Genomic DNA, 22,533 nt, shown 5'->3' with positions numbered 1-22,533 from the left:
TTTGAGCTCCGGGGGTGCACCCTTCGACCCGAGCAGGACCCTCTTCATTTCATGAGTCAGCCGAGGACACAGCTGGGCCATCATCTTCTGCGCCACCTCCACCAAATGGGACGATTGAATGGCAGCAACTCCGGGAGCAGGTTCAGGCTTTGGAGGCTCGGCTGGTCAACGTCGACGCCAATGTCGCCGGCATGGCATAGAATTTGGCACAATTTCTGCTTCATACGGGCTTCGCTCCTCCGTTTCCACCTCGCCCACCTCTTTGACTCGGTTTCAGGGTAGTTTGATTGCTTTCTCTCTCACTTTTGCTTTTTATTTGACACATTGAGGACAATGTGTCCTATAGGTGTGAGGGGGGTCTATAGTGTTTTTAGTTTTTAGTAGTTGTTAGTTTTATTTCTAGTTGCTTATTTTCTTTTCTTGGTGCTTATCTCTTATGGAAAAAAAAATGGATGTTGGTTTATTGACTCTAATTCTACTTTTGCCAAGTTTTTAAAATAAAAATGTATCGGGTTAATGTGGTTGGGTCCAAGATATCTCCTTGGTGAATATTGGACTGTTTGGCTCTTTTGATTTCTTTGTTAACTTTTCTAGGCATAGGGAATGACTGTTGGCATTTTAATGTGAACTGGTCCAATATTGACTCCAGTTCTCCATGTTTGGCAATAATGAGGCGAGCTGCTCCTATGCGTGATTATTAGTGTTGTTATTTTACGTTTTTGCATTGTTTGGCTGTGAATAACCTTGACTGTACTCCGCTATTAGTTGCTACTGAGTAACCGGGAATCTGCACCTAAAAGTGTCGATTCTCGCGTCAAAAGATGGTACTTTTTATGAGTACGTGGACGTATAGCGGTGAGAGCTGAGTAACTGGGTTTCTTCATCTAAAAATGTTGAAGTTCGCTTCAAAAGGCTCCAACGGCTAGAGACTAAGTCTTTTGTGTTATTGTTATTATTATTGGAAATGAAAAAAAATTAAAAAAAAAAACAGAAAAGTGCAGGTTGTGTAGTATGTTAGAGGTCAGCTTGCCCATTTATGGACTGAATATGGAGGTTTTGGTTAATATTTGGATTGTTTGCTGATAAATGTTATGTGCCATTCCTTTTTCTTAAATTAGCTAATTTGGAAATTGAAGGAGTTTGCAGTTTAGAAACTAATTGGGGGGATACTTCTCGGATTTTGATCACTAGTGCTCGATATATGGTTTTTCTTGATATCTTGGCAAGTCGGTAGATAGAGCAATGACCATTATCAAATTTTGGTGTCTGTGTACTTTTCTTATACTTGAGGGCAAGCATGATTTAGGTGTGGGGGGAATTGATAGTCTGTAATTTTATCATTTATTTTATTATTAATTTCCCCTATTACCCGACCTGATATGAATTAATTAATAGATTCTACTCACTTTTCGTAATTTGCATATATTTCAGGGAGTAGAACGAAAATATAATAACAGGTGCCAATTTGATAGAAAAGGAGTCCAAATGATAGAGCTTGTCCCAGGGGCATTTTTTGAAAAGAAGACATCATGCCCACTATGGTAATTTCTGCGAAGCAAGGACGGATGAAGGGCTTCTTTCTCCTGGTGTGCCGCCAAAAGGAAAAAGGGGGGGAATAGATAGGAATTGAGCAGCAGAGAGGGCGGACTGCTTGGAAGCTTTAGTCTTTGACTTTCCTTGGGTAGCTTTTCCCTCTCGTATGGAGGACCTTTGGCTTTAGCTAACCTTTTTGACTTATCTCCCTTTTAGCTTTTGAAGCTACTTTGCCTACTTCGTATGCTGACAATCAGTTGTATTGCAACAGTTTTTCCTTTCTTTCGTAATTGAACAATTGAACTTCCCCAATTTCAAGGGACTATGGCTGCGGCTCTCTTTACAATTTCTTGCGGGTTTTTCACATCGAATATGAGCTAATTCTCTCATTCTAGTGAAGAAGCAACGAAGGCTCTGGTTAGCCTAAAAAAATTGTGAGATCGATTTAATTTAATCTTTCTATTTATTTATTAGTATTCGCATATTCCTTGATTGCTATGCTTGTGGTTATTTAATTAATTGATTGTCTTGGATCCGGATAATTAATTGATTTGGTAACTTATTGTTAGGGCATTAAATTCGTAATTGTTTAATTGTCCTGAAATAATGACAACTGGCACGATTAGATTTGTGTCAGAGGGATACGCGGGCTAATCTGAAATAACCCTGGTAGTGCGTTATTTGGTTAGAATAGGGCTCCTCTAATACGTAAGGCAATTGGAGAATTAAATCTGGCGTACCGAGGATTATTTCCTAATTAGAGCAGTGATTAACGGGCGTACCTTGATCACCGACACAGTAAGGAGGGGTTGACTGCCATCGCTTGTTTGGTAGTTATAACCTATTTATTGGTAAATAATTGGAATTGGCTTTGTATCGATGATTAATTAGGCGAACCATTACTGAAGTTACTTCTTGGCTAGATCCTTAATTAATATTATTTTGATTTTAGTGAATTGCCCATTTGATTTGTAGTTGCCTATTTTATTTTACTTTTAATTGTTTTCTTGTTTTAATTGATTCAGGCCTTTAATTATTGTTATTCTAAGTTCAGTGAATTGTGGTTTAATTTCTAGTTAGTTATTTATTTTTACTTTCTTATTTGAAGTATTTGATTGTCATCGTTCCTACAAAATCACCCCCTGTGTTACTTTGGATTTCTTAAGAAACAAATATACCCAATCCCTGTGGATACGACCCTACTTGCCATGTCTACGAATTCATAATTATTTGTGCAAAAATAACCATTCCATTCGGGTATATCGGATCAAGCAAACTCTTCGGGAACATGATGAATCAAATAACCCATTGCACACCTAGAGTCCCTGCTCCAGTACTTGAAATTGGGTTTTGGTCATTTCAACTGGGAATTAGGTTTAATTTTATTATTGTACAGGCTTCGACATCCTGTCATTCTGTTTTTGACAATTTTCACCTGTAAGAAAATAAAGAAATTAAAAAGAAAAGGTGTCTCAGTTGGGCTGAGGATAAACACATTGCAATGAGTAATCAGAAAGGGGCAGTCCAAAATGGTCCTTGATAGCCATTAGCACACATATAATATAGCCCAATTTTCAGGATCCCCATCCAAAAAAAAAAAAAACTTTAGCTTGTTGGACCAAAAAAGTAATGGTGGAGTAGTATTAACTTCTTAACCGAAAATGACTAGAAAAATTCCTTCCCTTAAAAAAAAAAAAAAGGAAAAATTCCCACAAGTGTTGAGCATTTGATGCATGCTTGCATAGGCATGCAACCCGTATACACCCATCCACCCGCCCACTGCCGAAGGGTCTTGCCAAGCTTAAATGGCTTTTTCAACTTCCTTCCTCAGATTTTCAAGCTGGGATTGTGGGAATTTCGTTGAAAATCCAATGTGCCAGTTTTGGGGTGGACTCTCTAGTCTAGTTTTGTACCAGTACTCGGAAGTTCTACAGACATGGCCAGTACTGATCCTATTGGATCAGCCATCATTCCTGCAGATATTCCCAGTTCTGATGAAGAAGTTTCAGCTTGTCATCATGATACGATTGATGGTGTTGTAGATTATCAAGGTCTCCCAGCAAAAAGATCCCAATCAGGAAAATGGAAATCTGCTTATTTCATTATAGGTGAGATTAATTCCTATCAATTCCTTCTTAATGAAACCAGGAATATCTATGTAGGTGAATTAATGGCTGCATCTCATTTTCATCTTGTACTTAAGAAACTTTTTTAAACTAGTGCAAAATGGAAAAATTTATTATTGTTATTATTTTTTTAACAAAAAACTTGTTTCATCACATTGATAACTTACTTGGAAATTGCACCTCTACTTTTCTTAAACTTTTACTTACTATTTAATTCGTGTTATTTTAGTTATTTATTTATGATTTTTCCTTGGATTTTCTGCACAATATTAGGCTAAGATAATCATGAAGCAAGAAAACTAGCCTAGTGATTTGATCATAGAATCTTTGCATAACACTAGTCTTTATACTTGTACACATATATTTCCACACTTGAAGCAGCAAAAATTCATCATTAAAGGATTAACCATTGTTAGTCGATCTCTCTTCACTTCTCTTTTTATATCAAGTCGGTCTTGCGTAAATAGTTAATTCTGGAAGAACTATAGCTAGATTATGCTATAATACATCATACATGTACCAAAACTTTTGTAATTACCCAAACTTGTAGTACTACTTTGCATGTCTGCTGTTTTAGTTTATGAATTGGATGGCAGGTGTTGGAGTAGCAGAGAGGTTTGCATACTTTGGAGTAGGTTCCAATCTTATAACTTACCTTACGGGTCATCTTAGGCAGTCAACAGCCGTTGCAGCTGCCAATGTTAACATCTGGACAGGCGCCGAAGCAATGCTGCCGCTTGTGGGGGCATTTGTGGCCGATTCATTTCTAGGCCGGTATCGGACCATCGTGGTTGCATCTGTGATTTACATCCTGGTTGGTTTCTTTTGTTTTGAACCCTTGTCTGTGTCAATGTATGTGATGTAGATAGTCATATTTAAAACCATTGTGAAGTAGTGCAATTTTGATATTGTTGTTGTGAAATGGATTTTCCGTGACAAGTCTCTGAGCAAATTACTAAGTCGTTATGTTGTTGATAAATTCCAAAAGGAAACCCTTGATAGAGACAGAGGATCTAATCCTTTTGAAGGAGGATCACTAATACCACATCCTCGCTGTCTAGGATCTTACCCTTTGATTTCGCGAACATATGAGCTAAACTGTAAAATAGGTAATCGAGATTGGAGACACCAGTTAATCTTTAAAGAGTGAAAATATGATCTAAATTCTCTCTAACCAGTGAATGGTCATGAAAGATGCTGACAAATAGCTACATGATTGTGCATCCTGACTGCTAAATTGTACTAATTCAACTGATATGAATTGCAGGCACTTGGCCTATTAACCATATCTAACTGCCAAAGCAACATCAGCATGCAATCATGTTCCCCTGGCCAATTACAAGTTATTCTCTTCTTCTTTTCTCTATATTTAATAGCACTTAGCCAGGGGGCGCACAAGCCATTCATTGTCGCTTTTGGAGCGGACCAGTTTGATGGACAAGATCCAGAAGAGAGCAGAAGCAAAAGTTCATTCTTCAATTGGTGGTATTTTGGTTTATGTGCAGGTCCTTTGAGTGCACTATTGGTCTTAAACTATATTCAAGATAACCTTAGTTGGGCTCTTGGCTTCGGGATCCCATGCATCTCTCTTGCAGTCGCCCTACTCGTTTTCTTACTTGGCAGTAAGACTTATAGGTATAAAGTGAAAGATGAAGAGAAGTTTTCCCTTTCAAATATTGGCAATTTGTTTGCTAAAGGAGCTAAGTATAGGCAGTCTGTCCCTTCATCAAAGTCTAGTGAAGGAGTACATGCAACAGTCAATGAAGCAAGATCCAAGCAATATGAGTAAGATGATACTACTTACATAAGTGAGAATGTCTTTTCTTATTGTGTCTTTATGGCATCTTTCTGAGACTTCAACCTATGAAGATGAAGCTACAGGAAAAAAAAAGTAATACTTAAAAGACATGCTTGTGCTTGTAAAAAATGTGGAATATGATTCTTCTGTTCTGCATTTAGATTTTGTTGTTGGTAGGATACAACTAACATCGGAAAAAACTCTGTTATTTTAAGCTGATAAATTAGAACTACCATGTTTATTGAAACTTGGAGAAAGTTCATGGAGGTTCATGAACCTCTAAATGTATTTAATTGCAGCTCAATGTACAAAATGTTGGTTTTTAAAATGGTCCTTTATCAGAATTTTGACAAAAATGAGTTTCGGTGAGTTCAACATTCATTTAAATCATTGCCTATAATCCACCAATAATTTATTCAAAAATTTGAATTGATCTTGAATCTTTTTAACCACGTACAGATTTCTCAATGAAGCTTTGCTGGAAAAAGATGATCTTGAGAAGTACAAGGATGTGTCCGAAGTCTGTGAAATTGAAGAATTAAAGTCACTTAAAGATTTGTTTCCTATATGGGCTACATCCTTGGCATATGCTGTTGTGTTTGCACAAACTTCCACTTTGTTCACAGAACAAGGGGTTACAATGGATAAATCAATAGGTTCAGGATTTGTGTTACCCGCTGCTTCACTTCAGTATTTAACAGGCATTTCCATTATCCTTTTTGTCCCTATTTATGACTGCATTTTTGTCCCTCCTGCAAGAACTATTACCGGAAGGCCATCAGGGATAACGAAGCTGCAGAGAATTGGAATAGGAATGGTTCTATGTACTGCTTCAATGATCATTGCTGCTCTTGTTGAAAGAAAGAGACTTCAAATTGCTCAATGGAATGGTTTAGCTGATCTGCCACACGCAACGGTTCCTATGAGTTTTTGGTGGTTGGTGCCTCAGTATATATTGTCCGGAATTGCTGATGTTTTCACTGTGGTTGGTTTGCAGGAGCTTTTCTATGATCAAATGGCAAGTGAATTAAAAACTATAGGCCTCTCTTTTTTTCTGAGCATCTTTGGAATTGGGAGCTTTCTAAGCAGTTTTCTTATCTCCAGCATTGAGAGATTCACAAGCAGCGGCAGCAGAGTCGGTGGTTGGTTTTCCAGTAACTTGAATCAAGCACATCTTGATTACTTTTACTGGTTACTTGCTGGATTTAGTATGGTGGAGTTCTTAGCCTTCTTGTATTATGCAAATTCTTATGCCTATAATGGTCAAGGTCGTTCCACTGCCTGAATTGGCTGTAACTGTAATAGTTAAGATGATTATGTAGGATTGCCAAGGACAGACAGGAGCAATGTGTAAGATACAGGATTTGATTCTAGAATTTGGGTACGTCAATCCTTCACTCATTTAAAAATTTACTACCTATTTTTGAGCTGGTTGTTTTCGTTGTAGTTCTTGATGTAGATTCATGTTATCTGACATCAAATTATGGAGGAAAATATTGAGTAGCCTGACTTATCTTGGATCAAAAACTGATGGTTGTAATTTCAGATTCTATTTTGTGTCTTGAGGCCCTTGAAATATATAGAAATGGCCAGAACAATTCTCACAAATGTGGTTTATGCACTAAAATATCAAAAGTAATTCAGTTAAATTTTAACTTGCAAAGCAATTTTAGAATGGATTTTTAACAAAGCATCTCAACTTTGGAGATTCTCTTGTGCTTAGTTCAACTACTATTGATGAAATGGGAAAGAACAAAATATGCTTAAAGCTGTTGATTGACTGCAACATTTGCACCTTTCTTTCACCAAACTCTGTATGTCATATCTTGTAATCTGACTTTATCGTACGTAGGAGGTTTGACAGGTGCCGAACCTGTGCAATAATAATAAATAAAACCTAACTACCACCTAAATCAGTCAATAATCAATCCGAGTACTGGAGCAGGGACTCTAGGTGTGCAATGGGTTACTTGATTCACCCTGTTCCCGAAGAGTTTGCTTAATCCGATATACCTGAATTAATTATTTAACTGAGTTCTCTAACTAGTAGATAGTGGTAAGCAGGGTCGTTTCCTCAGGGACTGGAGAGATATTTGTTTCTTTTCAAATCAAGATTAATGGGGGGTTTTGGTATCAAATGCCAACTAAACAAATTAACTGCAGAAAATAATTAATTAAAAGAAATAAATGAGAAAAACTCTAGCCAAGGGTATACTTCAGAAATGGTTCATGCAACTGATCATTGATTCAAAGGTAATTCCAACATTTATTAATAGAGTGGTTATAGTTGTCTCGCACGCGCTAAACAACCAACCCTTCCTTAATTTATCGATAGCTAAGGTACGACCGTTAACTATTTTCCTAACCCAAAAACAACCCTAGGTACGACCGTAGGATTTAATTTCTGGTTTGCATTAATAATTAGAAAGACCCAATCCTAATTAACAAACACGCTACGAGGGTTTGTTTAAATTAGATCGTATGTTTCCCTGACATAAACCCAATTACGTCAGTTGCTACTGGGATAGAGATAACGAACAATTACGGATTCAATTACCTCTATTTAGCAAAATAGCCTGTATGAATAATTAATTATTGCGCACTAATCAATCATACACAAGAGTTATAACAGTTAAAAGCAGGAAACATATGAATACCAATAAATGGAGGAAACAATTAAAATAAATTAGATCTCACAGTAATTGTTGAACCAAGTCTTCAGTTGTCCCCTTCACTAGAATTAAGAGGTTAGTCCTCCATTAATGGAGAACAACCATGCGAAAGAGCTATTCGAACCTTACAAAATTGTTCCTGGCCAAATCGGCCAACTAGCCAAAGAAAAAAAAGTCATAAGAACAAAAGCAATTGTGCCCTTTTTATTTCTGCCGTGAAAAGAAGAACCGAATTTGTTGCTGCCTTCAACTCTTAATCACGCGGGATCCGGCTTCCCTTTTCCTATTTTCTCGGTCGGCTAAAGGAGCAAAATCAAGACCAATTACAATGCTATCCAAATTAGCCAAAGTCCAAATACAAAGGTCCACCACCGTGGCTTTCTCTCGATGGTCCCCACATAGCAAATCCAAATAGAAATTCATGCCAAGCCAAGTAGACCTACTAGGAGTCTAATACTTCCCTCTTTTTCCTTTTGGTAGCCACGAAATTGAAGGAATTGATTTTCCTAATTTTTAACTTTTTTAAACCAAATAGACTTCCTCCTAATCTTCTGTCAATAATCCACGTAGACTCCATTTTGAATTAGAAAACTCTTGAAAAATCACATTTTTTATCTCTTTTTGCTCCACCTTCCTGCAATTAGTACCAAATACCAAATATAAGTAGAATCAATCAATTAAAATAATATTTGGCTAAAATCTAGGTAAAAATAATTATAAATTTAGCAACAAATTATGACCTATCAATTTCCCCCACACCTAAACCATGCTTGTCCTCAAGCATGAGAACAACAAATCAAATTCAAATAATAGCTATTGCTCAAATCTTCTATTGCCAAGATACAATTAAATTATATGTCAAGTATTAGTGGTAATTTCTCAAGCAATATCTCTCCAGTTAGCCTTCAAAATTAAGAACTCTTCCAATTTATGACTAACTAATCTAAAAATATAAAATATTCAACCAGCATCCATAAGCAAATGGTTCGACTATTAAGCAAAATCTCAACAATAAAATTCATGGGTCAGCGGGCTAGCAATTCATTCATATTTTTCACTATTAGCACTTTTTTCTAAAATATCCCCACGCTTGATTGAATTTTTTTTCCGGGGGAATGCATAGTTTTTAGCCATTCAAGCGTTTTGACGCGAACTCCAACATTGGCCACATGAAGGAGCCCGGTTACTCAGCCATCATCGTTTAAAAACCACATACTCATAGTTATCGTCGCTTTTTGACGCGAAAGTCGACACTTGTGGTGAAAACTCCCGGTTACTAGGCAACGATACTAGCGGAGTATAGCCTAATACTATTCATAAATAAGCACCAAATTAATAATCACACATACCCGCTTCATTTCTTAAATATGGAGAACTAAGATTAATAGTTGAACCAATTTGCACAAAAAATGCTAGACAAATATTTACAATACTTAGAAAAGTTAACCAAAAAGTACAAAAGTCACAAAATCTCAAATATTCATCAAAGAGATACCCTTAAACTCAACCATATCATACTCAACACCTTAAAGTGTAAAATCTTAGCAATAGAAAAATTTGAAACATCCAACCATCGTTTATCAGGAATAATCACAAATAAGCACAAAGATAGGCAAAAATTGGACAAAATTCGACAAAGTCAAACAAAAATTCCAACAAAAATGCCTACACTTGCACTTTTTCAATAAAATGCCAATATACTACTCCCCCCACACCTAAATCACACATTGCCCTCAATGTGACAAATAAACAGTAATAGCAAGGCGAAGGGCAACGGGACTTCCCTGAATACGTGGTGGAAGGTCTCGGGCGGCTATGGAATAGGTGGGAACGGTGGAGTGAAAATGGTGCTACGGTAGTGCGCGGCAGTGAAAGATTGTAGAGGGAAGGAGAGCTTCGACGTGCGTCTTGATCCAGGCGAACTAGAGTGCAACAGAGAACATCAAACCAGCAAATACTCACTGGTGGCTCCAATTGGGTCAAATGCAGGAACAATGTAGTCCAAAATTGAAACAAATGCTCTAAAGATTTAGCAATTGAAATCAAAAGGTAAAATACTCCCAGCAAGTCAATTAGACGCCACCAACAGCAATAAGCAATGGAAGTGGCACAGTAGCCTTCCAATTCAACAAACAAATGAAGAAAATACCCAACCAAAGGCACTTCAAGGGACGCAAGACAGAAATCAGCAAAGTAGAACTCAAGTGATACCAAAAATAACCTCAACAAAGCAGTGAATTCGACCAATTTGAATACGTAGAATACGGTCAGAAATGCCTCCCAAAGATCAACAGAGAGCGACAAAATTTGCCCACCCAAAATCTGTCCAAATGGCTCCAATTGGACAAGAAATTACACAACTCAACCAACCGAAATTAGCAAATAAGCCAAGAAACCGTCAAAACCAGAAATAGCAGTTCAGAATTTGGACTACAACTAAAACAAAATGTTTGGCAGTTTTCAATCAAGTAGCCCACCAACTAGAACCAAGTATCAACAAATGTAGTTATAATACCCCAACCCGTACCACTGGTGCCCAGACAGGAAAGAATTAAATTCAATGGCAGCAACTCAACCGCAAGAACTTAAACTTTAAAATTAATCAACCAGTACCACTGGTGAGTCACAGGGCAAACGATAAATCAAACGGCCAACAATCGAGCAGCAATTAACCTCAATTCAGTTCTAAATGAACCCAGAAAATGCTCAAATCATCTCTTGCGTTATCCAACAAATTTACTCAATGAAATCGTAATCATCAAGATCCCATCAACATCAAGAAATTGGAATCGAGGACCAGAAAATTATTTAAGAAAAACCTGGCACCAGGGAGATTGGGATGTTGGCGTGGCTGAGGTGGGGGCGACCCTGAGCTGGTGGAAGGCAACAGGCCCGCGGGCTGGGCTGCGGCGCTGGCAGCGTGCGACAGTGATGACTGGTAGCGGTGGTTGTGGAGCTCGAGCAGGCGGCGGCGCGGCTCCTCAGCGAAGTGGACCGTGAGGTGGTCTGGTTGTGGGCGAAAGCTGCGCGCGAGGGAGGAAGTAGGAGGTTGACCGCTGGTGGAGATAGCCGACAGCAGTGGCGGAGGAGGATAGCAGACAAAACAGGAGGAAAGCTGGAGTGGCGGTGGTGGTGCGCAGAGCTGGAGTGCGGTGTGCTGGTGGCGCGGCTGTCGCAGAGCTCGGGCAGGCGCTCATCGCCGGCAGCTCTGGTTGAAGGAACAAGAGAAAAGGGGAAAGCAGGGGCAGCGGGGAAGAAGGAAGAAAGAAAAGAAAGAAGAAAAGAAGGAAAAGAAAATAAAATGGTTTTTTTTTTTTAACTAGTCTTACCGAAATTCTCCAAAAATTGAAATTGCTTTTGTAAAAATTTTATCTCTTTTTTTTTTTTTTTTTTCAGAATAAGGAACCTCTGGCCTAGGCATGGGCACGTCTAATTGCTATAGAGCCCGCAGATCCTGAACGAAAATTCCTTTCCCTCAAGCGTGACCACCTGGCGTGGGCACGTCTAACTGCTATAGAGTCCGCAGATCCTGAACGAAAATTTCCTCCGTCAGGCGTGACCATCTGGCGTGGGCACGTCTAACTACTATGGAGTTCGCAGAACCTGAGCGAAAATTCCTTTTTCTCAGGCGTGACCACTTGGCGTGGGCACGCCTAACCGCTAATTCCCTGCCACCAAACAACAAATCACTAAATGCAACTAACACTTAACAAAAACTCCCAAAACATAAGAAAACTAAAATAAAGAGCCTTGGGTTGCCTCCCAAGCAGCGCCTTTCTTTAATGTCTTTGGCTAGACATGCTATGCTTGTTCATGGAGGATAAAATCTTGTGGCTCGCTTCAGTGTTTCATCTTCAATGTGATCCTGGTAACCCTCATAGATAGAGTAATCCTTGAGCACACGAATTGCGGGCTTCCATGGACTAGTAAATGGTGCTAAACAAGTCAACAATGATCTGCATTCTCCACTCACTTCTCCCTCACTTGCATTTATTGGTTCAAGATATTTTGCCATCTCCACTCTTAACTTATTCCTGTCATGAAATTTTAAATTTTCTGATATAATAAAATCAATTTCAGTAACAGGAGTTAAAGAATAGGAGTCAGGAAAGTATTGATTAAGGAGTGGAGAAAATGTCACCGCATTTGGAGATCGTTCACTGGATTCATTCACTTGGACGGGTTGATATTGGGAGCTCATTTTCTGCACATTAACTTCCTTTTCAACTGCATCTTTAGATTCGTCTCTTTGAAGCTCTTGCAGTTCCATATCATTTGACCGGATAATTGCACTCTCATCTTCCTTAAGGCTAATGTTGATTTGTGAGGGCAATTCTTCAAGGTGAGAAGCTAATCGCTCTATCCTGGATGTCAATTGTTCCATTTGATCTGCTAGGTTACGCCTGCTCACTTGTGTCTCCTGTTGAATTTGATATGTTAATTCAACTATCTCTTCAAGAGACATACCTGACATAGATGATGACTCTTGAGACTCATACTGCTGAAAATTCATTGGCCCTGTTGTATAATCATAACTGTAGTTATCCCACCATCCTTGATCATACCCGTTTGGATTAGGGTTATACCACGTTTGAGACCAGGGTGAAAAATCTCCATAATTATTGAATGGGACACTCAGATCATCTTGATATTCGGGGCACATACCGGTTGAATGATCCCTGGCATAACAAATTTCACAGGTTGCAGCAGCCATTCTTTTTTTAATAGAGTTTATTGCCTCTAAGTATGCAAACTTAGAAAAACAATCAATCTCATTGCCTTCCCCGAAAACAAAATCCAGTATATCACCAAAATACGGAGTGTTAGAAGCCATAAACTATATAATAAAAAAAATAATAAGAGAAAAATAAATAAATAAAAATAAAAACAAGATGAACTCAAAAAGAAACAAATTAATCTGACACCAGTCCCCGGCAACGGCGCCAAAAATTGACAGGTGCCGAACCTGTGCAATAATAATAAATAAAACCTAACTACCACCTAAATCAGTCAATAATCAATCCGAGTACTGGAGCAGGGACTCTAGGTGTGCAATGGGTTACTTGATTCACCCTGTTCCCGAAGAGTTTGCTTAATCCGATATACCTGAATTAATTATTTAACTGAGTTCTCTAACTAGTAGATAGTGGTAAGCAGGGTCGTCTCCTCAGAGACTGGAGAGATATTTGTTTCTTTTCAAATCAAGATTAATGGGGGGTTTTGGTATCAAATGCCAACTAAACAAATTAACTGCAGAAAATAATTAATTAAAAGAAATAAATGAGAGAAACTCTAGCCAAGGGTATACTTCAGAAATGGTTCATGCAACTGATCATTGATTCAAAGGTAATTCCAACATTTATTAATAGAGTGGTTATAGTTGTCTCGCACGCGCTAAACAACCAACCCTTCCTTAATTTATCGATAGCTAAGGTACGACCGTTAACTATTTTCCTAACCCAAAAACAACCCTAGGTACGACCGTAGGATTTAATTTCTGATTTGCATTAATAATTAGAAAGACCCAATCCTAATTAACAAACACGCTACGAGGGTTTGTTTAAATTAGATCGTATGTTTCCCTGACATAAACCCAATTACGCCAGTTTCTACTGGGATAGAGATAACGAACAATTACGGATTCAATTACCTCTATTTAGCAAAATAGCCTGTATGAATAATTAATTATTGCGCACTAATCAATCATACACAAGAGCTATAACAGTTAAAAGCAGGAAACATATGAATACCAATAAATGGAGGAAACAATTAAAATAAATTAGATCTCACAGTAATTGTTGAACCAAGTCTTCAGTTGTCCCCTTCACTAGAATTAAGAGGTTAGTCCTCCATTAATGGAGAACAACCATGCGAAAGAGCTATTCGAACCTTACAAAATTGTTCCTGGCCAAATCGGCCAACTAGCCAAAGAAAAAAAAGTCATAAGAACAAAAGCAATTGTGCCCTTTTTATTTCTGCCGTGAAAAGAAGAACCGAATTTGTTGCTGCCTTCAACTCTTAATCACGCGGGATCCGGCTTCCCTTTTCCTATTTTCTCGGTCGGCTAAAGGAGCAAAATCAAGACCAATTACAATGCTATCCAAATTAGCCAAAGTCCAAATACAAAGGTCCACCACCGTGGCTTTCTCTCGATGGTCCCCACATAGCAAATCCAAATAGAAATTCATGCCAAGCCAAGTAGACCTACTAGGAGTCTAATACTTCCCTCTTTTTCCTTTTGGTAGCCACGAAATTGAAGGAATTGATTTTCCTAATTTTTAACTTTTTTAAACCAAATAGACTTCCTCCTAATCTTCTGTCAATAATCCACGTAGACTCCATTTTGAATTAGAAAACTCTTGAAAAATCACATTTTTTATCTCTTTTTGCTCCACCTTCCTGCAATTAGTACCAAATACCAAATATAAGTAGAATCAATCAATTAAAATAATATTTGGCTAAAATCTAGGTAAAAATAATTATAAATTTAGCAACAAATTATGACCTATCAAGGTTTCAGCTGTTGGGCTGAAATTATTCAATTTCAATATATTTATTGTGCTGAAAATCTTATTTCAGGACTCAAATAATTCAAGGCTTCAATCACCTGAAATTCTTATTTCAGGTTAGCTATTGACCTGCAGAGATTGAAGGGCTTGGTGCTATTTCTCTAGTTGATAGAATCTAATCTGTTTTTCAGTCTATTTACATATATATGATTAACCCGTTAGTTATGGAATTTGGTTTACTTTGTCCAACTATTGTCATCCTAATGGATAACATTAGCCCAAAAAAAAAGAAGGAAAAAAAGAAGAAGAAGAAGAAGAAGAAGAGAGATTGCTAGTGAGAGTGGATGAATGATTATGCAAATAAGAAAGTGCATTTGTTTCTTTTAAATTTATTTTTCCTTTTTGTTTTTTAAATGAATGATTCCCCTGCCAGTCAACAGCTATTACTTGCTTGAAACCAGAATATGAAAATCCCCTACCAAGGAGAAAGGAATATATGAGATCGATTCTCAACTTCTTTTTTTTTTTTTTTTTTTTTTGGTCCTTTTCCTTTTCTTTGAAAAATTGATTCAAAGGAAGCCGTTCAAAGTGAGAGAGTAGTAACTAATGAGTTTGAGACAGCTGATAAGCGGGTTGCTAATACCAATGAGAGGTTACAAGTTCTACTCCTCCATGTGATGCCTTGAAAAGTTTTGAACCAAATTTTCATCCTCGAGTAAGAGCCGGACCCTGCCGAAGCAAAATTTTAAGCAAAGGATAATAACATTATCAACTTGGCTCAATTATGAGCTATACTAGCAAACTTCAATAATTTCATCTTGATGTTGAACTGATTATACAATCTTCTTCTTTTTTTCCTTTTTGGAAGTTTTGAATAGAAACTAAACAAGTGGTTATTCAATAATTAAATTCTATAATGAACTAGCTATAATCCAATCGTAGATGGGACTTCAGAAAATGATCATTCGATGATTAACGTAGCCATAGTCATGGAAACCAAAACCTTGGAAGCCCAGATTCCTCTTCTTCACAACTCTGATGTTGTCAATGGCTATACAGATTATAAAGGATATGCACCGAATCGATCAAAAGCTGGAGGATGGAAATCTGCAGCATTCATCCTTGGTCAGGAAATCTCTCTGCTCTTTCTTTTGTCCACCTTTCTATTGGCTGATCAGAAACTAGAAATATTGATTGAATTGGCTTCATTCACTTTCATGTGCTGGAAGTCTTGAGAGATTTATATGTTATGGAATAGAATCAAATCTTAATACTTACCGGGCCACTTAGAGAATCTGTGGCATTACATTCAGGACAACATAAATTGGGTCCTGTTTTTAATGGGACGTAAGACATATCGATTTGCTCTCAGGCAACGCAATAAAGATGAAGAAATCCCTGATGAGCGAATCCATGCACAATTCGCTCAAGTGACAGATGCTTCATACAGCAACGAGAATCCTCGAAGCTCTAAAATCCAAAGGTAAGGAAATATATCTTACTCTCATTCTACTTTTCATGGAATTTTATAGATATTGAACTTACATTTCCTGTTTTCATACTGCTCTTAATTTTCTTTTTTGGGTAAAAATCAATTGGAGAAGGCTAATGATTTTTTGAGATAAAAACAAGGGTTTCTTTTCTTGCTTTTCTTCCTAATTGGTTTATCAAATAATGATTATTGAAACATAACTAATGCAGAATATTTGTGGTTAGGTTTCTCGAGGATGTTATTATCTGCAGCTGATGGTGATGCAAAAAACATCGATACAATCTCCAACAGGACTAACAAGACGAACGTTTTAAAGCTGCTTCCTATATGGAATACTTGCTTAACATACATATGCTCAAGCCTCCACATTTTTTACCATGCAAGCAGGTGCGGTGGATAGATCATTAGGCCCAGCTATTAACATTCCGGCAGCCTCACTAAGGACTTTCATCACTTGTTCTATTTTGTTCGGCATTACGATTTATGATCAAATTTTTGTGCTAATTGCAAGAAAGGTTACAGGATATTCTTCCGGTATAACAAAGTGTTAGCGAATAGGAACTGGGATGGCCATATCTGTCCTTAACATGGTTGTTGCAGCTCTGGTTGAAATTACTTGAGATCCTCGGTGACATGTTTTCTATGCCAATCCAATGCCACCACTAGTGTTGCGCCAAGTGTTATATTATTATTTACACTTGTGTTAAACCAAGTCAAATTGAATTATTAGAAAATTAAAGTGTAAATAATAACATGACACTTGACGCAACACTATTGGTGGCATTGAGTTGGCATAGAAAACATGTCACCGAGGATCCCAAGTGGGTTGAAATGAAACGACTCAAAAATGCTGGAAATTATGGTCTGGTTAAAATTCCAAATGCAACAGTTCCTATGACCTCTGGTGCTTGGTGCTTCAGTGCATATTATTGATATTTGGCTTGGCAGATGTGTTCAATCAGGTTGGCATGCAGGAGTTTTTTTTTTTTTTTTTTTTTTTTAACGATCAAGTACCTGACAAATTGAGGAGTGTAGGCCTTTCTCTTTATTTTGGTGCCTTAGGTAGAGGAAATTTCTTGAGCAGTTTTCTCATTTCTGCAATTGAGAAAGTGACAAGTGGAAATGGAATCATGCTGGAGTTTGAATCATGCACATCTTGATTACTTCTATTGGTCGCTTGCTGGAGTTGGGGTTTTGGGTTAGTTGTCTATGCACACCTAGCAATTCATACAAATATGAGGGAAATGCTCCTAGAAAGAAGAGGATCCAAAACATTGAGTAATTAGACAAGTAGATGCGTAGAAACATTAATAAAGTGTTTCATTTGACCATTAGATTCTGATTTTAAAACATCAATATTTTTTTAATGTTCTCATTTGCTTTTATATCTAAATGTGAGAATTTTCAAAAGGACAAAAGTTAAAATTTAGAACATGTGTGCAAGTAACTCTTGTTGATTTTGAATTAAAGGTGTGTGCCCTCAAAATTAAAGTCAATGGAAGCGATGTAGGATGTTTACACTCAAATCGTCCCTTTTTCCTTCCCCTTGCAAGATTTAGAATATCTTTAAAAACCAAAATTGGAAAAAAAAAAGGTGTATATCAAATTGTGAGCTAAATATTAGCACTTCATTTCGTTCAATGAAAAGAAAAAACAATTCTATCTTTTGTTGCATTTACAACAAACTATTTATCTCTTTGGGTGTAGCCTTGGAGTAATTGGCATCAAAATTGTGGTAAATGAATATACAGGGTAGGAATATGCATGAAGTTCAAGTGGATATTCATATCTATTGTAACTATGGCATTCATTCAATTTAAATGAAAATGTTGAATCTTGCTGTTTATCATTCCGTACTTCTTGTGTGGATTTCATATTGATTCAACTCCTTAAAAGAATGAAACTCATTCCACTCCCAAAACAAACATAAAAGGCTGAATTATTTTTTTCCTTTTCACTTGAGTAAAAAAGTCATAGCTAGAGCTATCATAAAGATAGAGAGTATCCTTTATTAGTTGATTTCTTTTGACTTTTGCACGGTTGCACACAGCTGCTTTGCTTTTGTCCCATGATTATAGGAAAGCTGTATTTATCCCTACAGCGAATATTATCCCCAAAAAAAAAACACTAAATACTATTTACTCCCTATGTAAAGTCATTAGTTGAAATACTAATAGTGCACTTACTTAAATGCTAAACCAATTGATGGTTTAATCACTTTGTACAAAAGCATTGGGGAGATTATGTAAATAAATGTAAAAATGACAGAGAGATAAAGTGAATATCTATATAAACCATAAGCGGGTTACATAGATATGAAAATTTTATCATATGCACTTCTAAAGTACATTTGGTATGAACGCTGTAACTTATTTTGTATTTCGTCCATTTTCTACTTTACATAAAACCACAAGGAGTTATGTCGTGGTCATCTTACATTATATAAAATCACAGGGGCTAATAAGTAATTTACCTTAATTCTTTTTTAAATAAGCTACATAAATTATGGAGCTACTTAGTTTCTTCAAAGCAAAGCAAGTGATTCCACAATCTACGGAAGGTTCATCAAACTGCCCTGCTTAACTTGTTCCGTGAACATGAATGTCACACAAGTGAAAACCTTTTCATAGAAAAGCATGAGGCACAGTTGATTAGATTCTTTCCATCGTTAATGAAAACAGAAAAAAGGAGGCATTTTTCTTCTTCCTAGTTGATTGACAAGATATTTTCCCCATATTGCTTTACTCTTACTCCATCAATGTTGCTGACGTAGAAGCATGCCTTTGTTACCATTACTTAATCATGCTACCAAACCGCAAGATCCACTTAATATAAAGAATTTTCGATGGTGATTTTAGGGAAGATGAATTTAAGCTGTCATTTAAGCCCACATGGCCTTTTATCAGCTAGGGTCAGCATAATCTGCTTTAATTCATTAAATACTTAAAATCTGGAATTTAATTAACTGCACGTTTGTAAAGAGTAAGGTTACTTTAGCTATAATCAATGCTGAGCTTCTAATCAAATTTGGGATATAATGTTTCCTCGTAGACAGATATTATATATTATGCGTACCTCCAGATTGACTGATCCATTATCTTGATTTGATTCCTTGTTCATTTGACTATCTCTAGAATGGATGGATGCAGAAACTTGGAAGCACAAACACAAATTCCCTTTCTTCAGAGGGATGAAGTAGTGGATGGCTATGCTGATTACCAAGGTTATGCAATTAAGCGATCCGAATCAGGTGGTTGGAGATCAGCATCTTTCATTCTAGGTGAGACAATATCTTAGCTCTTTGCTTCTTTCTTTAGTCCCATTTTTTATTCTTTGGTCTCTATATTCACTTGCTACACAAGAAGGTTGGAATGTGTGAATCTATCTCATAACCAAAAGCTAGATGGTTCACATCTTCCCAACGTCTGCATTTCAGGAAAACCAGGATGTTAGGTTTATGTGTTGATTCAGTTGGCTTTGTTTTTTGTACAGTTTCTGGAAGTCTTGAGAGGTTTGCATATTTTGGAATAGAATCAAATCTCATTAGCTACCTTACTGGGCCCCTTGGAGAATCCATAGCAACAGCAGCTGCAAATGTCAATACATGGATCGGTGTTGCTTCACTTGTACCAGTTTTTGGATCATTTTTTGCAGATTCATTCCTTGGCCGCTATCAGGCAATCATCGTTGCTTCTGTTATTTACATCTTGGTGAGTACTTTGTTGTCTTCCTTTCAATTTTGTCAATGAACTTGTCGTTCTTAAAATGGGAGAAATTCCAGGGACTAGGCCTTTTGACCCTCTCAACAGTACCTACTTCATTGATCAGCGTTTCAACCTTTCAAGGTAGAGATATAGTGGCTCAGATTCTATTTTTTGTGTCACTATATCTGGTGGCTCTAGGACAAGTATATAAATCATGCGTTCAAGCCTTTGGAGCTGATCAGTTTGATGGAAATCATCCAGATGAGAAAAAAGCCAAGAGCTCATTTTTCAACTGGTGGCTCTGTTGCTTGTGCATAGGTGCTACTGCAGCACATTTGATCTTACACTACATTCAGGACAACATAAATTGGGGAATTGGTTTTGGGATTCCATTTATTGCTATGAAAATTGGTTTGGTCCTATTTCAAATAGGTAATAGAACTTATCACTTTTCTGCCAGACAGAACGATGCAGATGAAATCCTGAATGAGAGCATCTGTCAAAGGTATACTTCTTTTTTTTTTTTTCAGAAAAGAACTGTATTTAGCGAATTCTCGTGTCAATCAGTGGCAATCAAGTCTATATCCCCCTAACTGATTTGTTAGAGTCTATATAGTTGACACCTTGCGAAGCTAAGAATTTTCTTGTCAGGTTTATCAAAGTTTTGCCTGCAGCAGAAGACTCAGGGGAAGCAATTACCACCAAGACTAATGGGGCAAAGATATTTCTAAGGCTGCTTCCTATTTGGTCTACTTGTTTAACCTATACAATAGCAATGGCTCAAGTCTCCACATTGTTTACTAAGCAAGCAAGTACAGTAGACAGATCATTAGGGCCAAGTTTTAGCATACCACCGGCCTCGCTGCGGGCTTTCATTGCCCTTTCTATTTCATTCTGCATTCCCATTTACGATCAAATTTTTGTCCCTATTGCAAGAAAAATCACAAATTTTTCCACTGGCATAACAATGCTGCAGAGGATGGGAACTGGGATGGCGATATCCGTCATGAATATGGTTATTGCTGCTCTGATTGAAATGAAAAGACTCAAAACTGCTGAAGATTTTGGTCTGGTTGATATTCCAAATGCAGCAGTTCCCATGAGCTTCTGGTGGTTGGTGCCTCAGTTCACGTTGATCGGCCTTACAGATGTGTTCATTCTTGTAGGTTCACAGGAATTTTTCTATGATCAGGTTCCTACTGAATTAAGGAGTTTGGGGCTCTCCCTTTATTTTGGTGCTGCAGGCACAGGAAACTTCTTGAGTGGTTTTCTCATCTCTGCCATTCAGAAAGCTACAAGTCAAAATGGAAGAGACGGTTGGTTTTCTGATAACTTGAATCGGGCACACCTTGATTACTTCTATTGGCTTCTTGCTGGAATTGGTATTTTTGGATTCGTACTCTTTGCATGCTTGGCAAAATCCTATGACTACGAGGAAAATGCTCCTAAAGAGAATTTTCAACCATAATATTTGTATTTGGCTGGCAGAAGAATGTGCCAAGTGCATAAATTAGTTAGGATAAGATGAAGTGGAAGCTATCATTCCCTTCGTTTGCTTCAAAAACAGTATAAGATAATTTTCTATAGTTGATCCATGCAACTTCTTTTGAAGCATCTATTCATTTGTTAAAGTTTTGGGGAAAGAGGGAAGGTTGAGTTAAACTTAATTAGATCGTACTAGGTGCTCATTCGAAACCTTGCTCGCTCTTGTTTTGGCACTGTAATTAGAACTTAGAAGCGATGCTAAATTTGTAAATGATCCTCATAGGAAATTAATGAATGACGACTTCATTAGTAGACTTCACTAGTGCTCTAGTATCTTACCAACTATTCAAGGGGTGAAACAAGCGCAATAGAATTCGCAACAACTAGCTTTGGAGTTCTCCGAGAAAAATTTAAAAGCTTATGTTGAGGGTTCAATTAGATTTTGAAGGGTTGAGTTTGAACATTACCATAAAGAAAAGCGTTTGAACTTTAATTTCCGTTTGGATTAGCTGTTTTTAGAGGTGTTTTTGAAATATTTTACTGTAACAATGTAACTAAAAAACTTTTACTGTAGATGAGATTATTTTTTAGGTTATTTTTTATATTTTTGGTATTTTTAAGGTTGTTTTTTATGTTTTTGGTATTTTTGAAGTTGTTTTTTTTTTTAAAATATTTTTTAGGTTGTTTTTTTTTTGTATTTTTGGTATTTTTTAAATTGTTTTTGGTTTTTTGATTTTTTTTTATTTGTGTATTACCGTAGTATTATGATTGAAAAACTTGTTTTTCAAAAAATCCCAATCCAAACAGAATTAATCGATTCATATGTTCACTTATAGAGTAGTTTGGAAGGCTTAATTGGTGTTGGTGTTTGTCTTACGTAGTACACGGACAGCAAAGGTCAAGCAGGGTTAGTTTTCAAGCATGTAACCGTCTCTCTAACTCCGATTATAGGCTCCAAGACACACTCAATTCAGAATTGCTACACTACATTATTCCACATCACTTCTTGTGTCTTCACCCCGTCACTTCAATCTCAATGAAATCATTTGCCAGGTAGAGTATAGATATTAATGCTGTCAACTGAGTTTTGATAGGGTGTAATTTTATCATTTATTTTATTATTAATTTTCCCTATTACCTGACCCGATGTGGATTAATTGATGGATTCTACTCATTTTTAGTGTTTTGCATATATTCCAGGGAGTAGAACGAAA

General features: G+C 37.0%; 2 protein-coding genes across 2 annotated transcripts; both read left to right on the top strand.

Moving 5' to 3' along the window:
• Positions 1 to 3,316: 3,316 nt before the first annotated feature.
• LOC113713903 (protein NRT1/ PTR FAMILY 5.10-like) lies at positions 3,317 to 6,880 on the top strand. Its single transcript, XM_027237706.2, has 4 exons — positions 3,317 to 3,641; positions 4,256 to 4,473; positions 4,927 to 5,444; positions 5,917 to 6,880. The coding sequence occupies exons 1-4, from the start codon at positions 3,470 to 3,472 to the stop codon at positions 6,740 to 6,742; spliced, it is 1,734 nt and encodes a 577-aa protein (XP_027093507.1). The 5' UTR covers positions 3,317 to 3,469; the 3' UTR covers positions 6,743 to 6,880.
• Positions 6,881 to 18,868: 11,988 nt separating this feature from the next.
• On the top strand, positions 18,869 to 21,797 carry LOC113713902 (protein NRT1/ PTR FAMILY 5.10-like). Its single transcript, XM_072068441.1, has 5 exons — positions 18,869 to 19,041; positions 19,265 to 19,410; positions 19,623 to 19,840; positions 19,912 to 20,339; positions 20,486 to 21,797. Exons 1-5 carry the CDS (start codon positions 19,022 to 19,024, stop codon positions 21,300 to 21,302), a joined length of 1,629 nt encoding a protein of 542 aa, XP_071924542.1. The 5' UTR covers positions 18,869 to 19,021; the 3' UTR covers positions 21,303 to 21,797.
• Positions 21,798 to 22,533: the final 736 nt, after the last annotated feature.

Source organism: Coffea arabica, chromosome 10c (assembly GCF_036785885.1).
Source record: "Coffea arabica cultivar ET-39 chromosome 10c, Coffea Arabica ET-39 HiFi, whole genome shotgun sequence".
Lineage (NCBI taxonomy): Eukaryota > Viridiplantae > Streptophyta > Magnoliopsida > Gentianales > Rubiaceae > Coffea > Coffea arabica.
Note: the sequence above shows the minus strand (reverse complement) of the source record. Positions and strands in the feature narration are given on the sequence as shown.

What these genes read in the sequence shown, in the direction of transcription:
- LOC113713902 (XM_072068441.1), top strand. Translation starts at nt 19,022, where the DNA reads ATGGCCTTTTATCAGCTAGG. An exon ending in ATCAGCATCTTTCATTCTAG is followed by an intron (nt 19,411 to 19,622) that starts GTGAGACAATAT and finishes TTTTTTGTACAG; the next exon opens with TTTCTGGAAGTCTTGAGAGG. An exon ending in CTTCTGTTATTTACATCTTG is followed by an intron (nt 19,841 to 19,911) that starts GTGAGTACTTTG and finishes GAGAAATTCCAG; the next exon opens with GGACTAGGCCTTTTGACCCT.
- LOC113713903 (XM_027237706.2), top strand. Translation starts at nt 3,470, where the DNA reads ATGGCCAGTACTGATCCTATTGGATCAGCCATCATTCCTGCAGATATT. An exon ending in ATCTGCTTATTTCATTATAG is followed by an intron (nt 3,642 to 4,255) that starts GTGAGATTAATT and finishes ATTGGATGGCAG; the next exon opens with GTGTTGGAGTAGCAGAGAGG. An exon ending in CATCTGTGATTTACATCCTG is followed by an intron (nt 4,474 to 4,926) that starts GTTGGTTTCTTT and finishes TATGAATTGCAG; the next exon opens with GCACTTGGCCTATTAACCAT.